The 26,261-nt window shown below is 39.9% G+C and overlaps 6 protein-coding genes across 6 annotated transcripts; 3 read left to right on the top strand and 3 right to left on the bottom strand.

Annotated features, from left to right (window-relative positions):
* Positions 1-203: 203 nt before the first annotated feature.
* MELLADRAFT_123753 (uncharacterized protein) lies at positions 204-920 on the top strand (the record flags this gene model as incomplete). The annotated part of the gene is made up of 5 exons (XM_007404020.1): positions 204-318; positions 416-484; positions 574-675; positions 762-830; positions 892-920. The coding sequence occupies 5 exons, from the start codon at positions 204-206 to the stop codon at positions 918-920; spliced, it is 384 nt and encodes a 127-aa protein (XP_007404082.1).
* Positions 921-2,214: 1,294 nt separating this feature from the next.
* Positions 2,215-2,763, bottom strand: MELLADRAFT_101103 (uncharacterized protein; the record flags this gene model as incomplete). The annotated part of the gene is made up of 1 exon (XM_007403530.1): positions 2,215-2,763. One exon carries the CDS (start codon positions 2,761-2,763, stop codon positions 2,215-2,217), a length of 549 nt encoding a protein of 182 aa, XP_007403592.1.
* Positions 2,764-3,752: 989 nt separating this feature from the next.
* MELLADRAFT_76275 (uncharacterized protein) lies at positions 3,753-5,079 on the top strand (the record flags this gene model as incomplete). The annotated part of the gene is made up of 5 exons (XM_007404021.1): positions 3,753-3,808; positions 3,936-3,973; positions 4,159-4,267; positions 4,373-4,640; positions 4,729-5,079. The coding sequence occupies 5 exons, from the start codon at positions 3,753-3,755 to the stop codon at positions 4,783-4,785; spliced, it is 528 nt and encodes a 175-aa protein (XP_007404083.1).
* Positions 5,080-7,163: 2,084 nt separating this feature from the next.
* Positions 7,164-7,995, bottom strand: MELLADRAFT_27594 (family 32 glycosyltransferase; the record flags this gene model as incomplete). The annotated part of the gene is made up of 2 exons (XM_007403529.1): positions 7,164-7,498; positions 7,584-7,995. Coding segments are annotated over 2 exons (747 nt in total), but the record flags the coding sequence as incomplete, so codon positions are not given.
* Positions 7,996-10,967: 2,972 nt separating this feature from the next.
* Positions 10,968-12,675, bottom strand: MELLADRAFT_76274 (uncharacterized protein; the record flags this gene model as incomplete). The annotated part of the gene is made up of 2 exons (XM_007403528.1): positions 10,968-11,942; positions 12,054-12,675. Coding segments are annotated over 2 exons (1,242 nt in total), but the record flags the coding sequence as incomplete, so codon positions are not given.
* A 9,289-nt stretch (positions 12,676-21,964) lies between these two features.
* Positions 21,965-23,777, top strand: MELLADRAFT_46334 (uncharacterized protein; the record flags this gene model as incomplete). Its single annotated transcript, XM_007404022.1, has 5 exons — positions 21,965-22,096; positions 22,166-22,284; positions 22,362-22,588; positions 22,666-22,742; positions 22,854-23,777. The coding sequence occupies 5 exons, from the start codon at positions 21,965-21,967 to the stop codon at positions 23,433-23,435; spliced, it is 1,137 nt and encodes a 378-aa protein (XP_007404084.1).
* Positions 23,778-26,261: the final 2,484 nt, after the last annotated feature.

The following is a 26,261-nucleotide window of genomic DNA, read 5'->3' as shown; positions in this document are numbered from 1 at the left end:
ACCGGTTCCCAAATTCATACAAAGCATATCCCAAAGCGCAAAGCTGAATGGTCATGAAGCCAGATTTTCTAGAAGCAGATAGTATAAAGAGACTTCAATGCGAGTTTGACCGTTTTCTCTTGATCAAATCCCACTCGTCTTAAGCTGAGATACCCCAATCAACGTTCTTCTTCCTCTTTTGTTGACCTCTCCAGTATCCAAAAATGCTCCACATCTTCCTAAAGATCTCGCTTCTACTCTTTTCTCTGTGGATTCATGGCATAAAGGCCAATTCATGGTCATGTAACGAAGCGCTTACCACCACGCGTGATGCTGCCGGTATTTGATTTCATTTTTGTCTTTCTTGTCTTCTGAGTCCAACATCACTTATACCCACGGCTAATGCGAACCTCTTTTGGATCGTTGATGTTGAAAGTATGTAAAATCAGGAATGGGAACGCTGTAAAGTCGTATAGCTGTAGTTACAAAAGCTGCTGGAGTGATAGTAAGCCTATTACCAGTCTTTTTCACCTTTGATAAATCTCATCATAATTCTGATGATGAGGGGCCATTCGCTTTGGACACTTTTTTTAGATCATCAATATATCGAGTTGGGAAATTGTCGACGCTACAAAACAGAAGGATTTAGTATCCAACAATGTGCTCAATACGAACACCAGGGGGATGACGTTTACAGTCAGTATCTTCCTTGAACCCGAGAGTTTTGTCAAAGTGTCTTAATTGCAGATTTGCTTTTTCGCATCCACATGGGGGATAATCAGAATGCACCAACCCTGGGGGTCTAGTCTATCACTGCCTATACCATCCTCAAGAATGGGTTATACCCATGGGTGAGTCATGTTTTGTGATCAATCAAAAGCTGACTTTACTGAAGAGTAGCCATCCTTTCAGATTGTTCAAAGTGCCAACCGATACCGTGATAGATCACCCGATAAGACCTTTTGGGCATCTCCGAGCAACCTGACAAAAAGGAAACAATCAGAAAGAGTCAAGAAATTAATCAGCGATCTTAGCCATATCCTGAGCTTCTCCTGACTCGCATCAAATCATTCCCTTATTCGTACTTTTTCTCGTATCTTGTCGATGGGCCTTCATGTTAACCCTGCAGTTCTCCACACACACACTTTTAAAAGGTTGTGCTTTTCATCAGTCATACAAGAGGCTGGCTTATTGCTATCTAACTCATTTCTATCTCTCTTTTGACACTCATCTCAATCATATTTTCATCAACATATATTTGAAATCGTGAAATTTGACGTACAATATTTACAAAATCAAGCGCACTGGAAGGGGATTTCGACATCCGTTCTTCGCACTGAACCACTCGTAGGTCCAGGTAGCATCAGTTCCTCATTCTGAATCTGAGCCATGCTCCAAGATGTAATCAAGCCAAGATTTGGCAGTTCCATTTTCCAAGGCTTTGGACTTGAGTAACAGTACTTCATCATAGTCTTGCATGGAGCTGCAGAAGGGTACAAAGATTGAATTTCATTAATTGAAGCTCCATATTGACTTCCAGCTGTTGATCAAGATGAGAAACATTGAGATCTTAAGTAAGGAAGTCATCGGGTTGAGAAGATAAAGAGCGTACATTCTCGGCTACATCTTTAAAGAATTTGTAATGACAAGATGGATAATGATCTTACACAGTGGAATTTTTCTGATACATCTATTCTATCTATCTATATTATAAAATCACAAAGCAAGACAACCGTCTCCATTTCGTGCTTCTCCGGCCGCTTCATTCTGTAACACAAGACATCTTTCTACCCTTTCTCAAAAAATCAAAATACTCACTCCATCTCTTCATAGCACACTATATGCCAGTTTATAGATAAGAATGTGGCATTGGATCCCACAAGTACCACGCTCCATCATACAATAATACCCCCTCACTTCAGAGGTAACCAAGATCAAAATGAATTTAGTCAAAGTGTTGAGTATGCGGTTCAGTAAAGTTTCTTTTAGAGGTATACATATATGACTTCAAGAGAAGGATGAGAATCTGGTTCAAGACAAGAAATTGATCAAGTTGACTGAATGATAACCAAATTCATTAAGTCGTTCTTATCCTCTGAACATAACCACTCACAAAAAGATGTGTTTATAACCCAAATATATCCATCATGAATGCAATATATCAACAAAGAAAATGACGATTTCCAAACTTCTGAGTGGATCAACCAAACCCTTTAAATTTTCAATCATTTAAAATCAATCAAACGCTTCAAGTAAAGCACTCGAAGCATTCTTCATCTGATCCTTCCAAATCCCAAACCATTTCAAATCTTTTCCATCCAACCCAATCTGATCGACTTTCAAACCTGAAATCAATTGATGCGAATCGGCCAATAATTCATCAAGAGTTTTCGAAATCAAAGCTTTCGAATGAGGTGAAAGATCTAATTCTGAAACTAATTCATCTATATGTTCTGGAAAGCTTTCGATAAGATGAATGAACTTTTCAATTTGTTCTGTTGGAATGGATTTTAATAGACTTAAGTTTGGTTGGGTTGGGTTCACTAATCTTAGACTTAAGAGTCTACATAATCGGATGATCGGGATTAAGAGATTAACTCTTGTTCTTTCGGTTTCGGTTAATTTCACTTCATCTGGTGTTGATCCCAAAAAGTTGTCAAATTCTTCTGCTCCCGTTACAGCTTCAGTTTGATTAACATCGAGTCTTTGAAATCCATCTTCTAATCTGATCGAATCATCCGTCCTAAGCAAAATCGTTCGAACTTCTTCTAATGCATCTTCCATCATTTCCACTGATTCTTTAGCTTTGGTTTGAAGAAATTCGTAATCAGATTGATTAAAGGATTGGATGAGTTGATCTATGAGTTGCCATGATTGAGATGTTTTTTGTAAGATGATCTTTCGATGGGTTTCGATTTGATTTAAATCTTGAAGGTTTGAAAAATAAGTTTGGTATGCGTTTGTGATTTGGATTGAGATCGTAAGTAATTGATCAAATCGATTATCGATTTCTTTAAATTTAGTTTTACCTATTGATACCAAATTAGATTGGTTTATGATAGAGTTTGTTGTAGTTTTTTGTTGTTGGATTGAAGTAAAGATTAATTGAATGTGGTTATGGAATTGATGAAATAAATGTAAGAAATCATTGAATTGATTTGGATTTGATTTAAGTAGATCTGTAGGTTTGATTAGGATTGAGATGGAAGTAAGTTGATGTTTAAGTTTAGGTAAAAGGTCATTTTGAATTTCTGATGAGATTTGATAAACAGATGTGGATTGGTTTTGATGAGAAGAATTGAGTTGTTTTCTTGATTTTTGAGATTGAGATTGTAATTGAATCAAGTTGAGTAAGATTTGATCAAGTGCTTGAAAGAAACTGGGATTGATTGAACTGATATTAGCAGTAACAGTACCTGCTAAATTGGAAAGCTTTGGTTAGCAAGATCTCAATGAATGAAGACTTGAATGAAGTTGTTCACTTTACCATTTGGTTCATCCATGGCTTTGGTCATGGTGCTCATCGAAATCGTGTTGCAAAATTATCTTGGTCACCCATATTCCAACTCTATAACCCGGTCTCGGCCCTGACCGAAACCGGTATGCATCTTGAACGGGCTTTTGGATTAGCCCGAGCCGAGCCCAGACCAAGGCTTGCACGGTACGGATAGTGATGCAAAACGGTGTTCATGTTGATCTGCTTCGATCATTCTCAAAGTTGATCAAAGTTCATTTCGATTCATCAAATCAAGAAGAACAACTCATCAAGAAACATGTCAAAGACCAACTCAAAACAAAATCAATATCAACTAAAATTAAATATCAATAGGTATGTAAACCAAGCTCATTCTTCAACATCAACAAAGAATGTAACCTATTCAAAGTTTGATTGATTTGAACCTTTTGTTTTTGTTTTGTTTCTTGTCTGAATAAAAGAAATCTTAAACCCATTCCAGCAATTCCAAACCCACCCAACTTTGTACCATTTCAAAAAGTAAGTTCAAAAACCTTCAAAAACCATCTTCATCATCCAAATCTCTCAATAATAATGTTGATACTAATCACTTTCGTTTGTTTTCCTTTCAATTACCATTTTTTGATTGTTTTTAAAAAACGCAATAAAGTCAATCAAACTTAAATCAAAAGAAATCCAATCCAACAAATCTCAACATGAATTAGATAGATTAAGACAACAAAAAGCATGGGATTTAGCTCTAAGTCCAGCCAAACAGATTCCCATGCAAGCGTTTATGATGTGGATGAGTGGTAATGGTGTTCAAATCTTTAGGTAAGTTTCCTTATGTACCACTCACTTTCTTGAAGGAAAAACAAACAAACATGGAAAACCCAAATTGACCTTTTGGGGGGTTTTGAATTGTGATCGATTTCGTAGTGTGATGATGGTGTATATGTTAATAAAAGGTGCAATCACTTCAACCTTATCAGTAAACCAAGTTTTCAAAAGCTTTATGCCACAACTCAGCTCAAGCATTGGAAATCCTTCTTCAACGAACGGTCAATCCACTTATGATTTAAGATTTCAAAAACTTTCATTTATTACTTTTCAACTTGGTTTACTTGGACTTGGACTTTATAAAGTTAATACCATGGGTCTCTTACCTACTAGACTTTCAGATTGGATTATGTATGAACCTAGACCGGTACGTTTGGTTTCTTACGAAGGTTCACTTACACTGGAATTTCATCTACTCAAGATTTGAAAACTGATCAGGATTTTTCGTTTTGTAGGCTGGAGCTGAAAGGTTCCTTAGTGAAGAAGTTCTGGGAATTGTTATTAACCATTAATTCGAATCTAAAAACTTTTGTTTTCTATCTCTCTTCTTGAAAGTTTTTGACTTCCAAACTCACTCATGTCACTTCAATTCACTCAATAGTGTTCATTACTTCTTCTTTTATACTCTATTTTTTATTCCATATTTGATCAAATCGATTACTAGATCTAGTTAATCAAAACTTGTTTTATGTTGTAAAGTAAATCTAAGATATAATTTCAAACATGATCAAATTGAATCTTTTTTTTCTTATTCTAGATGAGTCGTTTTGATATATTGTAAGAAATTCAATCCATTTTATCAATCGATTCTTTTTTGAGAGGTCTAACTATTGAACTTGAATAATATGAAAAAAGAATAGATATCTATGAAATTCAAAAACAAAGTCTAATGAATGTCAATGATCAGCCAAGATACAACTTCTGATTAAAAAAAGATAAAGCTGAATAAACTAACTTGATCAAATAACCAACCGGATTTCATTCATTAGACCTTTTAAAGTTACTCTTCTTTAGCCAAAGATTTCCGTATAGACCTTTTAAGTTCTTTTTCCGATGATTTCTTAGACTCGAAAAGTTCCATCAAAACATTTTTCCTTTCACCTTTATGATTCATACCTCTAGGTAAAACCGATCTAGGATCACTTTCAGCAAGTTTAATAGATTGAGCTTTAGACCGTTGATAAGCATTTAATGAATCTGAATACATATAATGATCTTCTAAAAACTTGATGGATTTAAAACTAGGAAAAAAAAACGGTCGATCTAATCCGATCCAAACTTTTTTGAATGTTCGATTCGAATCTCTTGATCTTAAAAGTCCTCCAGTAAGCTTAGACCTTAGTTTTCTAATATATTTACCTCTATAGATTGCTGTACGAATCGATGTGATGCCTAATCCATATACTTGTCTTAAATAATTATAGATATCTGGTTTAGTTAATCTTAGATCCGAATGAAAGATTGCAGTGAATGGATCTGATTTCTCATTTATAGATGGTCTAACTAATTGTAATGAGATATTTGGAAAATAAACAGGTGATTTCGCTTTGGAATATGAACTACCGATAGGTGTGTGTGATCGGTTTAATGATCTGATTAGGTTTTCATCATGTTTAGATTTAGGTTGTGAATCTAATCTTTGAGGTCTATCTGGTAATTTTTTGAAAGCTTCTCTTATGAATTGATTGGGTTCTTCAGTGGTAGTTGTAGTTGTGTTTTTGATTTGTGAAATGTTTCTTTTTTGATGGAAATGTTGATGAGTTGGTTTGAAAGGATTGGGTATTTTGAATTTCATCATCTTTTTCGTTGAACTTGGTTAATTTGGTTAATTTGGTTTATTTTCTTTTCTTTTTCGATCGATTCGTGGTTCAGATTGAGAACAACAAAATCTTCATTTGATGAACTTCACTCTCAACTATCCGGAAGGCTTGGGATAATCTTTGGTACCGCCTCCACGGGCCGCCGGGTAACAGGTCTTCCTCACCGTCTCAAGAGCTCATGAGCCTCCAAGGACCAAAATCAGACGATGTGAACAAGAAGCTGGAACTCATTTATGTAAATCTATATCTCTTTAAAGAGATAGGAAAGCCCAGGATTCAAGACGAGCAAACGTGATCCAAATCATTAACAAATGTCAAGAATCATTCATCACCCAGAACTTAAAGGTCTAAGAAGTTCATCATAAATTGCCCAGGTAGAACTCATTTCTAGAGTGAGCCAAAAGACAGAAAATAGTTCACGGTACTTTGGGTCTGTTTGATACTTGCTTTATAATGTGATATATTTGACAATCAAACTCAAAAAACTTCTCTGACAACTGATACTTTCTACCTTGATATTATATTCCTCATATCAAAGAAGATATCCACACACATTTAACTAGATGGACTCCTGAGCCTTTCAATAAATTATACCACCCCATTACATTTATTAATGACTAAAGAAACTACAAACAAACCGTACAAGTGCGACAATCATCTAACTCAAAACAAATAAAAAAGATCACAAAACGACCACAGAGATACTAAAGTCCATTAAAAACATTAAAACTAGCTATATCCTTTCATCTTTCTTGAGTGATTGATTTCCAAGTCCCAGCAAATCTTTTAATGTCCAGAGATGGAATGGAATGGAAACAATTAAAAAGGTTGAAATGATTAGTAACAAGATTCTCAAGTTGAACGGAATGTAAATTTTCAAATTGAAACCAATGAAAAGACGTACCCATGATGAACAAAAGCTCCTTCGTAATCTATCTCTTCAGCACCCTAAAAGTCAAGCAGACACGAAGAATGTGTCAATCAAATCATCTCAGTAACAGTAACAACTGAAGCCTTAAAGATTTCATTCGAAAAAAAAAAGTAAATAATAAATTTACCATAATCTTAACCCCGGGACTAAATCCAGAGATAGGTAAAACAAGTACATCACCAATCCTAAGTCCACAAGCTGGTAAGTTTCTCAAAGAATTCCAAACCACTTCACCTCTAGTGATCACACCTAAATATCTAAGTACTGCATCTGTAAAAGGAGCCGGACCGGTAGCTTTGACCACTCTCATGATCCGTTCGGCTTCTGATTCGGCTACTTTTTCAGTAAACAATCTTGAGTTGGATAATGAGATAGGTGGTAAATCAAGTGTAGAGACGAGTCGTCGAAGCGTGTCGATTAAGATTGGATGTCCTGGTGCGGCTGCAATTGTCCATTGGACTAATTGGATCGGACCTATTAAAAACATTCAACAATCAATCAACAAGTTCCAAGTGATAGTTTTGAGAAACATGTAAAAAAAAAGAAACGCGTCACGTACGCGGCCACCATTCTTCCCAATCCGCTCGATCACCTACATCTGCTTCAATTCCTACAATCACACTTGGTTTTTCAGTTCCTTTATAAGTCCAATCCAACAAACTTTTCTCTACTGTGGTCTCATTCTTGGTGAAATTATTTTCAATTTCTTGATGATCACTTAAATGACATTCCATCCAAGTTTCAATCGGTTTTAAACATCTAGTATCCATATCAGAATAAACACCACCGACGATTAATAATTTAAGGTATCTCCAAAGATCAGCTCTCATGACTGGTTCGTTTGATAATGAATTCCAAGACCTTAATAAACTTGATTCTTGAAAACTTAAAATCCTATTCACCCAATTATTTTCTTCCTTATCTTCACTTAAATGATAATCCCAATTTGGATTTAAATCTTTCCAACTCTTTGGATCCCAGATCAATAAACTCTTCTTTTCTGTAGGTTTTGGTATAAATCCATCTTCTCGATTGGTTTGATGAATGATATGAGGGATTGATGTGAAAACTTTCTTGGTTTCATTTGATTGGATTTCTTGAATTTGATTTTGATTTAAAAAAGAAATCATACGTGATTTGATAGAGTCTGGGTTTTTTAAATCAAGTTGTTTGAATGGAAATGCACTTGAAAGAAATGAATCTAATTGAGAAAGATAATCAGGTAAACAGAGTGATCCGATAGTTTCAAAGACTTCATCTGCCCGAATACCAAGTTGAGTAGAAGGATACTGATGTGTTTTAAGAGATGATGGTTTGCAAGATGAGGTATTATGAAGTTGTTTGATTGAGAATGGATGATTAAAGTGTCTTGAAAGCGTAAAGGTTGATAGTAAGACGACAGAAATTAATAAAAGACGTCGAAACCATAGAAAGAATTGAAAACGATAAGGTAAAAGGTTACTTGGAGATTTGAGAGGCCAAGTAGGACTGATAGGCCAATAAGTAGGACTTTTAGGCCAGTTTTTGGGTTCATAGGTCGAACTAGTAGGAGATAGAAGTGGTCTATCTGATCGAGCAGTTGAAGGACTAGATGGAAGAACAGAGATTGGCTGCATGTTTCTTGATGTTGATGTTGATGTCAATGAGAATAAATTGATGAAGAGAATTGGTAAAGGTAAATCAAGTATCTAGTCAACAAGAAAGACTGACTAAAAGATTATGGAACCATTCAAGCCATTCAGGCACCATTAGTAAAAAAACACTGATCGACCATACCACAGTGTCAGGCAGCGGTGTAGAGATCAAAATGTTAATGATTGAAAAATCTTATCGAATGTCTTGTGATTCATCTCGTCTTAAATCCAAACTTATGACATCTAGAACATCAGCTCAGCATCAAAGTGTTCTTTACTTGACTTTAAAGAACTTCGTCAAAATGTGAGATTCAGCTAGAATCTGAGAAGAGAAAAATTGTGAGGAAATGTGACTCTTTTGAAACCTTGACATTGATTGCAAACTCAGTGTAAGCTGTTCATTTTAAAATAGGTGCCCTTCAGTTATAAAGTAGGCAAGGTCTATCTCATGTCTTTATCATTTGTTTTCATTCATGGTTTGTTCTCTGATAATTTTTCAGTTGGATCCTAGGTTCCAGAGTAGGACTTCAAGTTCACAGAAGATGATGATAAGGTAGATTTATAAAGGGAGGTGAATATGATACTATTACTGACCTTGAAAAGGATCGTCAAAGCTCCCTATGTTGCACAGTTGCTTGCATTCGAATTCTTAGTAGAACCAGATACATTGACGGTTCTTGTGTTGAAAAAACATCCCATCTTATCATAATTTATTCTGATATTTTATATCTCCTTCTAGCATTATAACACATTCATTGTTGAAGCAGAGTAAGACTTCAAGAAGCTAATCAGGCAACTCGTACCATCAACGCGTGATGCTTTTTATAAATGTGCATTGAAATATCAGAGTTAGTTGCAGAGAAATCTATGGTATTGGCCATTCCTCATTTTAGCACAGATGGAAATGAGATATAAATGAAAGACCTCATAGATCCTTCAGTATCATACGAACAAATTTTACGAGAGAAATCTTTTCCAAAGATGTATTCACACAACAATTTTTGACGTGGATCTTTCAAACAAAACCTAGTTTCCTCCCATTGAAAATCCTATTACACTTGTATTCGAGTGCCTTTGATTGACCTGGACCGAAATGATAAATGATAATTTGGATCTCTATCAAAAAAATTTTAAACTTTTCTCACCATTTCCAAATGAAAATCATATAGTAATTCGAAATGTTAAGAAATCTGCCTCAGCTTCACTCCAACTTGAAAAGACAGAGTTACTCAAGCTGTATAAATAATAGTACATAACCCATTAACAATTGTTAAACAAACCCATACATTGACTCTCGATTATTCCATTCTCAGTATTTTCAAAAACACATCCTCAGAGAAGGCGTTTTAGGTAAAGAAATGAATTATAAATTAATTTCTCTCTGGAAGAGTATAATGGTTCAAGATTTTGAACATTTTCGATCATCAGATGATAAGCAATATAAATAGATCGAAGGAAAGTAATACAAGTCCAAGTTCTTTAATCAAACACCACATCCTAAAATATCAATGGTCTCAAAACAAACACACGACACGACACACGCACACACGACACACACACGAAACAAAAAAAAAGATAACTAACATTAATCGAAATGATATAAGAAAATGGTGGTTGAGATTAGATCAAACTAGTAACAACACACAAAACAATAATCAAGTTCATGATCGATATAATGATGTAATAATGATATAAAAAAGACAAGCTCCAAAGGTTTTTTTCATTCTTCTCTGATTCCAAAAACATTTTCTTCATTGTACAACAATAATGATAAACAAGATCATTGAATATAATATTGAATTACAAATCTAAACAAATCAATCAGGCATGACATCCTGCTACACTAGAGTGAGGTGGTGAAGGTGGAGGTGTAGGAGGTCGATCGACGTAGGCTGTAGTAGTGGTACCAGTGATATTCAATTTTCCTAGACAACTAGTCACTGGGGACCCTTCATCTTCGTCTTCAGCTCCCACTCTTCTATGTGTTTCATCGATGGGTGATGGTGGAGGCGTAGGATGACCAGAGACTAAAAGGATGGTTTGGACCTTTTCAGCTTCTCCGGCTTCCTCTTCTTCGTCACTTGAGACTTGATCCCCATTTTCATCAAATACTTCGTTGCCAGTCCATACTTGTTGAGCTGGTGGGGCTTTGACTCGAGGTGGTGGTTGAATGATTGGTATCATCACACGACGTTGTTGAGATAAGAGCAACTGTTGCTGTTGTTGATGCTCTCGTCGAGTCCAAGCTAACAAAATACAAATCAAGGTCAGCAAGATGTCCTTTGAAATCAAGCTATGAAGACACTTACCATTCCAGAACACCCATTTTCTAAACTTCAAGCTAGCCTCGCCAGGTCCCGTGTTGGATCTCATACGTAGGATGGTCAACAAATGGGCTTTTAATGGTGCAGCCTGCGAGACGGGCGCTGGGCGATGCATCAAACGGGGAGCATACATCACCACATTGTTGGCGGGATATATCTGAGGTTGGGGATGAGTGGGATGATGGTTGAAAGACCGCGAGGCGGATGCTGTATACGAGGGGGAAGGGGCTTGTTGGGCCATCCAAGGATAAAAAACCTTGCCACCAGCGGGATGCTGTTGCCAGCCTTGGCCGGTGCCGGTCCATCGATTGTTGATAGGGCACAGGGCGCTGGCTCGACCTTCGGCAGAAGCTGGGCTACCGATCCAGCCCGGTTGGGGGTTTGAAGGTATAAAGCATGCACTGGTGGCCCTGAGACGGCTATCAGGAGTGATAGGCATAGTTGGAATCGCCATTGTGTGAAAAATGGGAGCCGAGAAAATTAAAGTTGATCGAAACTGGTGCTGAAGCTTAATTTTCTTGGTCCTATTCAAATTATCAAACCGGTCTGCAGCTGATAAAGGTCGCTTGGGTCGATGGGTGGTGTTTGTAGTAGTCGTACAACACAAAGGTTGCGATCGCGGTGTTGATCGTGGTGAAGGAGAAGGATAGGGAGGTGGGTTGGTTAGGCGATAGAAAGAAGAGGGAGGTGGTTGACTTGGTTGTGAGACGAAACCGTGTATCGATGCAGGTGATGAGGGAAGTGGACCAGGATAAGGTGGAGGTGGGTGCCGAGAAGGAGTTGGAGATGGAAAGTGGAACAGTAGGTTCGGGTAAAGAGGTTGACTGGTGAATCCAAGAGATAGTGCGGATGATGAGTTGGGTATCGATTTAATAGATGATGTACTCGATACGAAGGGAGGGGCCAAATCGAGTGATGATTGATCTTGAAGCCACGGGGATGGATTCAGATCCGTACTGACTAAAGATACCAATGAGAGAATGAAGAGAAAACGGGACGCATAGTGTGAGCAGGGCAGGGCAATATGGAAAGAAAAGATAGAAATAGAGTCAACAGGGAACCAGGACGGACCGGATGTGACGCAAGGCAATGTCCGATCACCTGTAGGCTTACTTGATGAGGATATAGATGTTTCAATCTGCGACGAGGTGGGATTGGTGGCCTGAAGCGAATTTAGGAAAGGTAGACAAGAACTTTGCTTAGAAGATATATTGATTGTCACTTTTCTCGGTTTGGCGCGTCGTTGCTTATTGTGCACCAATGACGATGATGGACAGCCATCTAAATCTAAGCCAGAGTACGTTTTCCCCAGGTTTTGCTTCTCATTGCTCCTAGTCATCAATTGTCGACCACGAGAACCATCCTCGGATGCCTTGACAAGCTTGCGCTGACTGCGCCTAGGCCCAATCGCAACCGAAGAAGTTGGTTGTGAGGCAAGATGGGTGGTAGGATGGGCAGGACCGGAAGCAGTGCCGGCAACGATGCAAGCAGTGGTAGTCTGAAGTGGAGAATTGCGGTTCGGTCGGCGGCGTGGGAGTCGAGCGCGGGTAGATTGTGATCGAGTGATGGCTGAAGTGTCCTTCTGTTTAAGCTTGTTTGAAGGAGAAGGCGTATCAACTTTAACTGAGTCTGATGTGACCGGAGTTTGGTGGGCGATCGGTGGCGTCAAGCTCAATGCTTGGTCAGAAGGATCGCTACCGGACTTGGTAGCATCATCAGATTGTAGGTTGCAAACTGGTTCATGCAGGGTGGCCGCTGGGATCTGCACTAGCACTGGCGGTTGTGTGCAATGTTCCGAGTCCTCGGTTTTGAATTGATGTAGTCGAGCCGGACCGAGGGGAACTATTAATCGATGCCGAGCGGTGATGGGCAAGATGGTGGTGCACATGTCGCGATTGGCTTTGATGGCTTCGATAAGGTGAAGATGATGATGATCCCGGGCGAGTCTCGTGGGAGGTCTCATCAAGGGAGAGGAAGAATGTGAAAAGGTGATAAGTGTGTGACAGAAACTAACCACCACCACTACCAACAATCTTGAAGAGTCGCACTCGCCGATCAGATGATTCAAACAACACTGTATTACAATAAGAAGGCGTTCCAATCCTTTCAAACTCTCCTTCCAGTCTTGCTTCGATTGACTTGCGGATTTTAATGTTGTATATGGATGTACGTAGCACGCGCTAAGATCTACTGATCCACTATCCAACAACACTCTATCTTCTTCTCCGTAAACGCAACTTAAAGTTCAGAATGTAGGAGCGAGGTTAATGGTGGGATTTATGTAGTAAAAAAGGGGGGAATAAAACCAGAAGATAGAGTGACGTCAGAAGTGCAACTCAAATTCGAAGAAGCACAAGTAGGAAAGGAGCCAACTGAAATGTGGTTCAAGATCAAAAAAAAGGATAGGGGTGAGGCCAAGTGAAATTGAGAGGGGCGGTATGTAGTGATAGTGAAGTAAGATTATTGCAGCAACAACGGCAGCCAAGTTCTTCCAGCACAACGGAAAGGACGGAGATACCCAAAGCGCAGTGGAGGCCAGACACGGCTAGGCAAGGTCTACAAGCTGATGGAAGAATAACAATAACAAGACAAATTATGTAAGATTGCTTTTGTTTGCAAACTTGTTGATCTTTTGTGGTGAAATGTGAGGTCGAAGACCAAATGGCCGTGAGTGTGACGGAAGGGACCGAAGTAAGGATCGGGATGATATCTAAAGTTGAAGTCAATCGAAAGTGGGACGAGAGCGGAAATTGATCGAAGATATGGAAGCACAGTTCAAACTTCAAACGACATAAAAGAAATCGATTACAGTCAGCATAAAAGACTTAAATTGACCGCATTCAATTCTCACAGCGCAATACAGCTCTCACAGCTTGCAAATACATCCATACAGCTATCCAAACCAAATCTCAAAAGAATCAAATTTATTTTTTGAATTGAATTTCAAATACACAATTCAACTTGAAACAAATTCAATCCAATTCAATCCAATTTATACAAATTATCAAACATGATAAAAAATCAGACGAAGAGCTGTACGATTCAAACAGGATCGGAAGAAATCGTAAACTTTGAACAAGAAAATGGGTTTAAACTTGTACGCAGACGTTTGTATAGAACTAAAGTTTAAGATTCAAATTGTGATTTATAAAGTCAATCTCACCCCTGTCAAACCAAAAAAAAGATCTCAAACATCACCTCAAATTGAAATTGAACTTCATCCTTAAATCCAATTCAATCCAATAATTCCATTCAAGATACAATTTTAAATCGAAACAGATCGAAACCGTGTCTCAAGTTTCAACTTCGGGAAGCCGTACTAGCCCCCAGTATGATTGGATATTCATACCCTCTGCCCATCCAGAGAAGATAATGGGAGCAACAGAGCTCAAAGTGAACAAGCGATTTTCTAAATAACCAGAAAACCAAAACCAGCATGGTCAGGATTTGTTCCATCGCATTCATGCGCAGATGCGAATTGAATTACAGTCAAATCGGAAAAGCTTGGCCGATTTTGCCCGCAAAACTCGAGCAATTTGGCGGGGAATTTGTGACAAGCTTTTCTGGTTTGACTGTACATGGAAGATGAATAGTTGTTTATTTGGTTGATTGGGGAAGGAAGTTTGTTGCCTGTCAAATATTTGCCGATCTTATTTGCTTTTGTTGTCTGAAGTTTGATCTCGATTGTCTTCAAACAATTGAAGAAGAAATTGTTAAACTGGATAAGTCTAAACTTACATTTCCTTTCTTCTTGTGGCTTTACCCTTCATCCTCTTGATTAAATATCACGATTTGGGCAATCAAACTAAGACGTGCTAGATAGACCTAAATAGGCTGTGATTTGGCTGAAATCTTTTACCCAATCACCCCTATGCTTGGGGGTATCTTCACTGTATATGGGCGGTAAGCTGGAGCCCCTGTTTTGAGCTCTTCTTATCAACAGTGTACGCACAGGGGTCAACGGACGACGATCAAGAGAATGAGATTGTATGGTGACTGTATGAATCATCGAAGGGCCAAAATGACGATCATCGATGCAAGAAGCTGAAGTGCACAAGCAAAGGGCCAAGTGGGGGTGTTATTAAGCGCCCCCGCACACTCCTCAATTCACTTCACCTCTCTTGGCAATCGGTGTGGCTGAAACTCATCATGCATATATGTAGGCAAATATTGTGATGTATTAGGATGTACGTATTCTGATCCGAAGGCGTCGATCACATCGCTCTGATCAGGTTCATGGAGGCCAGCGCACTCATGAGTTGAGGTTTGCGGGTCACTGTTTTGACATTGAGCAAGTTCTTGAGGTTGTTGCATAATTCAAGTTCCACTGGGTCAAGTACCAAATCTTGGTGGTTTTATATGTGGACCCTTGTGGAAATCAAAAACTTACTACGCCCACTAGACTCAGGTAATCTTAGTCAGAGTCAAAGTCGGTTCGATGATTGAACTTATCATTATTTATCTGGTTCATTTCATCAACAATCAGAATTGATACTCAAGGCACTGATCACACAAAATGATACAGTAAATATATATGAGGTGAGAACAATGAGAACATGATACATACAAAATCAAAGTAGAAACAGACCGAAAAATAAACAAACGAAGAATGGCATTGAAAGAAACCAAATGGATTAGCAGATGAAAAAGACATTCCTAATCCTATGACAGGGTGCAAGATCAAAAATGATCATGAAGGAGAAAGCCAAGAGACAGTGTGTGGCAAGAGGACTAAGGATATCAGCCTACAAGAATGAATAAAGGGAAGCTAAGCACATGTCTAATCAGAGAAGAAGAACATAAATCGTTCCATCAAAGACAATGCATTCATATAAACCAACACAATGAGAAGAATATAGAGAATTACTTACCTGATAAATGAATCAAAACGAATTCCATCAAACGTGGTGGCATTCTCTTGGGGACGTGGATAAGTCAAACATATTCCAAGTGCAAGTACGGCCAGAGTACACACAAGTCTCAAGGATGTTGGGACGAGACAGACACAGTGTCATCTGGTCGTACTTGCACGTGGATCGTGTTCGACCTATCCACATCCCCAAGAGAACATTCTGTGGCCAATGCAGACTCTCTTTCGAATTTCTTGCGGTAAATGAATGTCTAAAGTCTTGTGATGCCCGGCCGTATGTGTTCATCTGTGTTCATCGTTGTGAATTCATGTTAGTGTCCTAATAATTGTTCAAGCAGCAACTAGAGATGGATAGTTTGTTATATGGATGCTTTGATAACCGAGATAAAAAGAAATAGGAGTGTGCATACCATTGTTTATGTGATGTTCTCGAATCGCCGCATCGTCCTTTTCATTCTGCTGAGCTCCAGTCATCAGAGTCTTGGGTGGATCTGCTTGGGTGTGATTTTCTGAAAATTCCAAGTTTGGAATTTGGTCAAGTCAGTTGATGACGTTGCCGTGACAGAAGAGGACAGCACGGCGGCCGTTTTTGCTAGGCTGCGCGCACATGTGCGCCGAATCTTTAGCTCAATGTGTGCGCAAAGGAGAGGTGCAACTTGCAAGCATTGCAGCACCAACATCGCTACAATAATGAGACTAAAATTTAAAATTGAGAAGATAAAGGAATAACTGTAACCAATAACAATTTCATAGCCAGATAGAAAAATAACATCTGTCATTAAGAAAAAACTTTTCAAATAATATAGATAATCAAATAATCATATAAACTGGATGATCAAAACAAAGGTAAGAAAGTAGTCCCATGTAGCTATTTATGAAAGATAATGATTGACAAAAGAAGCAAAAATATAAACATTTAGAGCAACAGGATGATGGGCGGGTGGGACAAAACACTGTTTTTTAAGATACAAAAGGCAAAACACTGAGTTCAAAGAAAGTTATGAGTTTTGACACAAGTAAAAAATATGGGAATGTCAGAAGTGAAAGTGATCAACGACTATGATTTCATAGCTGTAGAACCAATAATGTAATGGAATAAGACCAACCTGTCAGTTACAATAACACATTTAATTGACTCCAAACTTCCTTTTGATATGTTAATGATGAGTTACCAACACCAAATCATCTTAGATATATGGCAGCTACCGTGGGTCAAAGTAATACCACTGAATTGATTTTGGCTTGAACACAGGAATGGATAGAACCATCTTGCCCTTGGACTTCTCACGCTAAAATTTGATGATTCATGGCCTGTCAACATGGGATCATTTTGATTGACTCCCCATAAAATATAAAACACTACCATCCTGTGAACATTGTGAGGAGTCCATCAATTTTTGATCTTGCAGAAGCAAAATATGAAAGGCTTATGATTATGTGGCTTCCTGTCAGATCTTAAGACAACTCTAATAATAAGTGTTTATGGTTCACATAGAGGAGTAGAGATTGAGATAATTCATTCTGCTTGAACCTAAAATTGTAGAGTTCCTTAAACAAAGGGCTTGGCCAGTTGGGCTAGAGTGGTATACATTGTTTTTGTACAAGGAGGAGTTCAGGTTTACCACCAATCATTTGTGTGGAACTATCCAATAGTGCTCATATGTATCATCATAGGTAGCCATATCATCAGTGCAGCAACAGATACCATACTAGGACCCCGGAAAGCTCCTGGAGAACAATGCGTCCTGGAGGGGTTTTCAGATACCGGTGTTTTGTGAAGTCATGTAACACAGTACCAGATATGTGACAGGTGCAAAAGATGCGCCTCAACAAGGGCTATCAGATGGTACACATGTCTGACTCTGAACATGCCTGGTTGCTTTGGAAATGTGTAATTTGTAACTTTTGCCCCTCCCAGGCCGGCAAAAATCCATACCGGGTCAGGCCAGGTACTTACATACGGATATCTTGGTAATTACATGTGGTACATAAGTAAAAGTATATGTAATCAAGAGCGCTGATCAAGGCGGTTCTTCTTCCACCGAGAAATGCATGTTAAACCATGTCTCCCCGATGCAAATGGTGAAAGTGTGAGGGTCGGGGCCGGAATGGATCCAGGACGTATTGTTCTCCAGAAGCTTTCTGGGGTCCTACCATACTGCTACCGGTATTGTATTGTAATATATCTACAGTCACCTCTGTGAAAACCAATACCCAAAAAATTGGGTCCAAAGCTATTGGTTTTCACCGAGTATCTGTTTTCTCAGAGCAAAATTCACTAAAAATGAAGATTTATTTGCTCAAAAAAGTATTGGTTTTGCATGATTATTGGTTTTTTCATGTATTGGTTCTTGCAGAGGCGACTGTACTTTGATCAGTACTGTACCAGGAGTACCATACCTCAGTTTTGGCTGGTACAGTCCTGGAGGGGCTCCAGAGTCATTTGATTCCCCAGGTATGGTACCCAGTATTGTACCTGTCATATTGGTACAGCACAGGGTACGGTACTCACCATGTAAATATCCTTGTAGCATGTTGACGTGCACACACAGGCCTTGCTTTAGACACGGTATAGACCCATCAAAGAGGTGCCCTAACAGGCACATTTTCCCCTTATCAACTGCAAAATTGACAGTCAGTTGACCTCAGCTGAAGACATAAATATATCACTATTCACAAAGGGTGCTCAACAAAAATTTCAGTACAAATCCAACCAAAAACTTTCAGATTTGTTTCAAAACTCTCTGTGTGTGCACATTAATGTGCTACAAGGATATTTTCATGGTGACTGTACTGTACCTCTTTCTGTATGGTACTGGAGCAGCAAGGGGCCCCATCCACCCTTGATAGTAATACCCTTTGTCCATTTTTTCAAGCAGCACCACTAATGCTATCAAACTGCAAATAATCACAAAATTTGTGTACCAATATGAACAAAATTGTAAGTTTCTTCAGATACTAGCCAGCTGCCGTCACCAGTTGTACCTACCTAGTTATGACACCATACTGTACTGGTGTTTGTCAGTCAGGTACTGGTAGAGTACCATACCTACCTTTCAACAATGGTATGATACTGGCTGTTGAGGCATAAGGTGGTCTCAACCCACAGTACCAGTACACAAGGTAACATATCTGTTGCTGTGTTGATATCATTGAGTACTGGCAAATCAAAAGGTATTGGGTGCAGAAGCTCACGACACAAAATACCTGGATAGTCAAAGTCACATGCTTGAGTCAAAGGGTACTAAATTTCTCCAAGTTATTTTCTGACTTTGAATTGTCATCAAATCATTACTTCTGAGGTTTTTGGGCGCAAATGTATGCTCTTGATGTAAATGTGCTTGAGACAAATAGATTTCTGCAAAGAGCTCCAAACTATATCAGACTGTGTCTGTGTGGTGGTCACTCATTGTCAATTTTACATAGACTCCCCACACAGGTGCAGTGAGACTGAGTGGGATAGAAATCTTGAGTGCTGAACTCCACAGAAGGTATTTTGGTTGCCCTTGAACTATGCCTACACAGTCAATTGCAATTTGGTTTGGTGATTTGGGAAGCTCATTTTTTCAAATCTTGTTTCAGAAAAGAACAGTTGTGTGGAACAAAGCACACTTGTCCTGTCTGAGACAATTCCAGTTCAAATGTTATAGGGCTCCAAATCACACATTTAGATATGCTAATTGCTCACCTCTCACAGGTCTTATCATTCCCAAAACATGCCAAAAACTGGCAAAATCACAGCCAAATCACCAATCACCAGTAGATTTATATGAAACCTACATTGCATTCCATTTGTGGTACTCTGCTTTGTCAATATGTTGACCTACCACTCCTCAAACCTGCTTTCAGGTTTTGTGAGATCATATTCCCCAATCTTTGGATTGACTGAAATATAATTTTTACACAAGTTGATTTAATTCCGCAGCCATACTGTCAGTTTTTATACCTACACTTTTTTCCTTTTTTCATGGATTTTTATCTCTTGAAACACAGAAATGTGTACTGATTTCATCAAGACATGGGAATGATGATATGATGATTCTTATATCACTACAAGCATACATATGCATAACACTACTTAGAACCTATACTGGAGCTGCTCATCATTCATCTCAAAGCTTGATGTTTTTCATACTGGCTCCGTAGGGAAATCAAGACCAATTTTTATCTCAATAACCTTTTGGCCAGGAAATCAAGACACAATTCAGTCTTATTGTTTTCATTGCTACATACCTCTCTTATTTCTTTTACATATACTGCTCAAGGAATTCAAGACAGATTGTTATCTCAATAACATTTGGAGACAGGTAATCAAGGCATCTTGTATTCTTATTGTTTTAAGCACTATTTCTCTAAATCCTTTTGTTTGTATATACCTCAAGGAATTCAAGATCATGAACTCAACAACCTTTCACCGTGTCAATATCCTCGGAGCCCGTCAATGTGCACACACAGAGATTTTCATAATAAATTTGAAAGTCTTTCAGTCAGATTTAGACTGAGCTTGTTCTTGGGCACCCTTTGTGAACAATGATTTAGTTATGGGGTTCACAGAATCCTTTTTCATCAGCTGGGGTCAACTGACTGCCAAAATCCCAGTTTATAAAGGGAAGATGTGTCTGTTGTGAAACCTCTTCAATAGGTCTGTCAAGTGTCTAAGGAAACTACTTGGTGTGCGCACGTCGACGTGCTACAAGCATACAAACACGGTGTTTGTGATAAGAAATAAATCATACATGGACTTGCTTCTAGACTCCAAGTCCAAATCCCACTTCAGTGGGGCTTAATACTCATTCACCCCCCAACAGAACTCCCTTTAGACCCCCTCCTGCGAGTAACTACTGGTTCTTTACAAATGTATAGATAAAAACTCTCCTTTCTTCTGTGCTTGCTTGCTTCTATGCAGGTAAACATTGTGCAGTCATCAGGGGGAGGATTCATCAGACATCTCATAGATTGGTCTTCAGCATAGGCTTAAAGATCTCAAATGCAACAGCTGAAGTTTAAGATTGAAAACCTGAAAGTTAAAGGCAACTGAACAGTGTGTGAATCAACAGGAATTGGGGTTTATGGTGGGTGGAAGTTGAGGTCTTTGGTTATGCAACCCTACCTTTGTCATTTGTTTTGATATATCAGACTTGCTGTTTTTCCTTCTATGTATGACATGTGTTCCTCTTGACTCTGATATTGGGATAGCCGCAACAGTCTGGGCGGTTTTTATCTATCTTTTGATATTTATTTATTTAACACCTTTGTTCCTTTGTATTGTTGATGAAGACTTGGGATCCCACTGATCAGGAAACCCACTTGTTGTCAATATTTTCTAGAAAAGAACTCAGTGCAACATGTCCAACATTTCACACAACTATAAGAGAACTTGAACAAAAAACCCTGAAAGAATTATGCCTGATATGGCCTTATTCACCCGACAAGTTTCTTGTGATTAAGCTTCAATGATCAGACTTGACTTGATTGTCTGCTTCCAACGTATCCCTTGACATTGGCATTCAAAACAGCATTTTGCACATGGTCAGGTGTTACCTGAGAGAAGAATGCCTTTGGTAACAACATTTCATCTACCTTGGATACCAGAGTCAAGGCAGCTTGGAGTGTGGCATGTTCAGTATGTAAAGTTTAAACTGTTTCAGCATAGGGTGAGTTGTTAAGTACATAGCAGTCAAACCACAACCTATACCCGATCGCATTGAAATTTGACAGTGTGAAACCATTGACCTCATCCTCGTTCACACTTGTCCTTCTCCTCAGCTAAAATTCTCATTCCACTGTCGTGACTCTTAATTATCACTTTCGGTGTACCCATTGCATTCCATGCCCTCATCTGCTCCCCATACTATAGTCTTCTCAGTTCGATTGGCCACTCCGCCAGACCTCGGTTCCAACCTTCGCTGACATCACCCAATCCATCATCAACTTCTAAGCTAACCTCAAGTGTTTCCGCCTAGCGTTTCGTATAGCCTACCTCCGCTTCAGATTTTCCTTACTTTCAGCCTCTCTTTCCTACGCGGAAGAAGGGGGCGCAAAAAACAAAAACAAAAACGAAATAATCCGCCCTCCCATATCGCAGCTACCTAACGTTCGCTCCTCTCGCATCATGACCGCCCCGATTTTTCCCGCCGTTCAGAACACGGCCCTTTCAGTTCTTCAGGATGACAGCTCATCCTCAGGCCCATTTGAAGGTCCTGAAAAGCTTCTAGAGTTATGGTTTTCAGCTTCGCCCAACGCTGTTCCGATCCAATCCAATATCGGCACTCGCGACTCGATCCCAGGTGTCTTGGACGGCGCGCACGCTCAGGTGAAATTGACGGGGTTGCGAAGAGTGGCGAAAGAAGTGTGGCATGGTATGTTGGACGAGGTAAAATGTAAGGTGCTGAGTGTTGTGGAGGCGGAAGATGTAGATGCATATCTCCTTTCGTAAGTATTAACACACACATTGCTTCCTCACGTCATCATCCTGATTGGTCCGTTTTCATTTTCCATCTGAACAACAGGGAGTCCTCCATGTTTGTCTGGCCTCATAAGCTCATCTTGAAAACTTGCGGGACAACGACCCTCTTACTGGGCCTCCAGACCTTATTGAAGATTGCGAAAGAGATCTGCGGTTTCCCAGGCGTTTGGCGTTGCTTCTATAGCCGCAAAAGCTTCATGTTTCCCGAACGACAATTGGGTCCCCACAAAGCTTGGACTCATGAAGTCGGTCTTTTAGACAGCCTATTTGGTCAGTTAAAATGCCTTTGATGAACATGACCACTTTCTGGTCTATGGGTGACTCACAATCTTTCTCACTTATTACAGATGGTGGTTCAGCCTATACTGTAGGCAAGATGGAAGGTGACCATTGGTTGTTATATCTCACGCCACCAAAGGACGACGTTCTGCTCTCATCTTCACCCATATCTCAAATCGGAATTCCGCAGAGCAACATCGCTAGTCCGGCGCTCGAAGCCCCTGTACTAGCCCAACTCAACCCTTGCTCGTTTGAGCCTGACTCCACGTTGGAGATCCTCATGTCTGGCCTTTCGGCCCGGGCCTGTGAAAAATTTTACACCTCTGCAACGGCTCTTGCGACCCGCTACCCCGAAGAACCTTCAGTTGAGGGCCATCGTCCTGGGTTAGCTTTGGCTCAGGAGCTCGGATTGGATGCCGAATCGCTGATTGGTGGCGGCGCGACGGATGCTTTCCTCTTTTCACCGTGTGGATTCTCGGCCAATATGATCGGCGGGTCAGACCAACAACGATACGCCACCATACATGTGACACCTGAAGAGGCTTATAGCTATGCATCTTTCGAGTGTAATGTTGATTATTCAGGTCGCAAAATGGATCTCATCAAGGTAGTCAATCGTGTCTTAGGGGTCTTTGAACCCAAGCGGATGAGTATCACCCTATTCGTATCGCAAGAGTCGGAGGAGTCGGACGAAGACAATCAAGTACAAGTACGAGAGAACCAAGGTTTCAAGACTGTCCTTGGACGTGATCTTGTCCGAGGGTACAAGCGTACCGACCGAATCATATACGAGTTTGAAGGTTATGACTTGGTCTTTGCTACATTCGAGCGCCTTTAACTCAAATATCAGGTATCGGAGTGTTGCGGGGACGTATGTGATACGCCAATCTTTTTGCCACTTTTATCATCAACACATGCAAAATCTCTTCATTCATCTTTATCTTTTCCTGCAGTTATGTGCCTTGCAACAGTTTCCCACCTTGTGATCTCGCCAATATTGCTCTTGCTGTTCCATTCCAACTACTTGTTTCATGCTTGTCAAATTTGTTTTTTTTCTTTCCGCCGGGTGAAGCACATGATTTAAACGCAAGGAAAGTCACCTAAAGTTCGTTTAGCACGTGACCTGTGTAGACAACCCCTATGCAGATATCCAATACATGTTATTCATTAACTGTAACCCATACCTCTTTGTGGAACCCAAAAGCTATACGTTTTCATAGCGCATGGGCTACCTAACCTAACAAAGTCTCTCCGTGAGCCAGCCTGCAAGAGGGGCACTTACAGGTTACCCACAAAATTTGGTGTGTGAGCAAAAAACTTTGGGCTGGGGAGCTTTTTAACCTGCCATAACTTCTTACCCCTCTAATGAACAGTCTTCAGACCAAAGAAGGCTCCTGTGTGCCTGCTCATCCTGCATATGTTCATGTGTCTGATTGTGTATTTGATGTGATGATTGCAGAGCAATGAAAGGCAGAAATTTGCAAAAAAAACTCAAAATCTCCGAGAAAGCTGTCCAACCTGTCAAAAGCTCACACCAGGCAAGCTGAAATGTTACATGTGAACCCATTTCTCAAGTCTTTCTGTAGTACTTTCCTGAAACCTAGAGAGAGATTCCAAAGACTACCATGTGTAGGTTGAGCAGGCACACAGGACCTTTCTTTGGTCCAAACACTGTTTATTTGAAGGGTAAGAAGTTATAGTGGGTTGAAAAATTCCCCAGCCAAAAGTTTCTTCCTCGCACACCAAATTTTGTGGATAACCCACAAGTCCCTCTCTCACAGGCTCACTTGCCAAGAGGGACATTGTTAGGTTAGATAGGCTACCAAGATTCTTTCCACTGACCCATACCAATGGATTCATGGATTATTGCAGACAATTTTTCACAAAATGCAAGACACAATTTTGGTGTGCTGTTATTGCATATGGAAGAGGACTGGGAAAGTAAAGACAAAAGTGTGGACTGAACTAGTGTTTTGGAGAGTACTACAACAAATACCTGCAGAGCTCAACAGAAAGCCCTCTAAGTCCCATATGCTTTCACACACGGCCTTAGAATATGTGTCTGATGTGATTTGTAAAAACATGTACAGACTTGAGTAAATTAGAGTACACAGGTGATTCAACTGCAGAGTGCTCTGGAGCAGGTATTTGTGGTTGTGTTGTTTGATGAAAAACTCCTCCTGAGTCCAGGTCTCAAGGCCACTTGCATGCTCATTGGTGGTATTCAAAATGAAGAGTTTGGGAACAAATTTTGTGTTATCTTTATGAACAATCTCCAATGATACCAGCCCTTGAAGATGTAGGAATCAGTTTTGTTGGTTGAAGAGTTGAACTTGTGATGATCTGTGTGAAATTGATGAAATCAAATGGACCTGGAGAGCTTTGCAAGTATTTCTCAATAGTCACCTGTGTAGTATTTGGCATTTTTCCTGCAAAAAACTATGAGGTTTTTGTCTTTGGTTTCCAAAAAAAATGTATGGCTTAAGGGTCATGATAGAGTCAGGGTTTTTTTGACTCATTTCCTCTGTCCGTAAGAAATATGGAGACACAAATCATGGGCTGGGGCAGTGTATGGGCTACCAGGCATATGGGTTGATTCAGAGGCAACTGTACAACAAGCACTTCAAAGGCTTAATGTGTTGTAATTGACAAGGTCATGCCATTGCTGCCCTCCCTAGACATTGATAAGTTGGCTTTACATTGACCCTTGGCATGATGCTTGGTTTAAACCACAACCAACACCACCGTCGCTCCGCCCGAGAAAGCGGCAGCGGGGCGGTAGCGGAGCGGACACTCCGCCCGTGCTATGGGTTTGGCCACATAGCGATATTTAGCCATAACTATAGCTATGGCTATACCCTAGGAAATGTAGCGATTTATTTTGGCGCTGTGTACAGCGGAATACCGCTGTGCTATATGGCTTCACAGCGAACCCGAGCGCCCTAAATCCTATAGCGCCCATAGTGCACCGAGCGCCACCAAGGGTGACAGGTTTTGGGTTGCCCATTGCCATCCCAGCAGTTCACTCACCCTCTATCCATCCCCTAACCCTTGACCCACTAACCCTCGACACTAACCCTCAGTCCCAACAGTTCATCTCGCGAGCCATCAAAATCACCGTCATGTTTTCATGCTACCAACAGTACCACACTTCCATCTCACCACCACTACCGATTCTAGCACCATTCCAGCAGTTTCTCACTCACTTCACATCTTATACGTCTCAACTAATCGGATCTCAAGCATCCAGCACTACTGTTTTATCCTAGGACCACTCCAGAACTTCCTTGTCCACATAACAACTCCAAGATCACATTGTATGTGTCTCAACTAATCGGATCCCAAGCCTTAGAGAAACCGTAAACGAAGGATGATGTTGCTTTGTGGGCATTCAAAGCCATTCGATTTGGCTATACAAGGACTCCACAATTGTAAGATTTTTCATTTCCTCATCTGTCTCATAGATCTTGCACAAATTCTTTTACATTTGTTAACTTCCATTCACTTTTCATTTCCGATTGATCATCTAATCTGATATCCTCCCAAATAGATCTCTTAAACCGCGTATCTTTCTACCATTACAACATGCCTTCATCTAGTGCCAATACCAGAAACATCACTCAGTCTACTCTTCAGTTTGGAACTATTCCGTGTCTTGTCCCTC

The sequence above is a fragment of the Melampsora larici-populina genome (assembly GCF_000204055.1).
Source record: "Melampsora larici-populina 98AG31 unplaced genomic scaffold MELLAscaffold_1, whole genome shotgun sequence".
Taxonomy (NCBI): Eukaryota; Fungi; Basidiomycota; class Pucciniomycetes; order Pucciniales; family Melampsoraceae; genus Melampsora; species Melampsora laricis-populina.
Note: the sequence above shows the minus strand (reverse complement) of the source record. Positions and strands in the feature narration are given on the sequence as shown.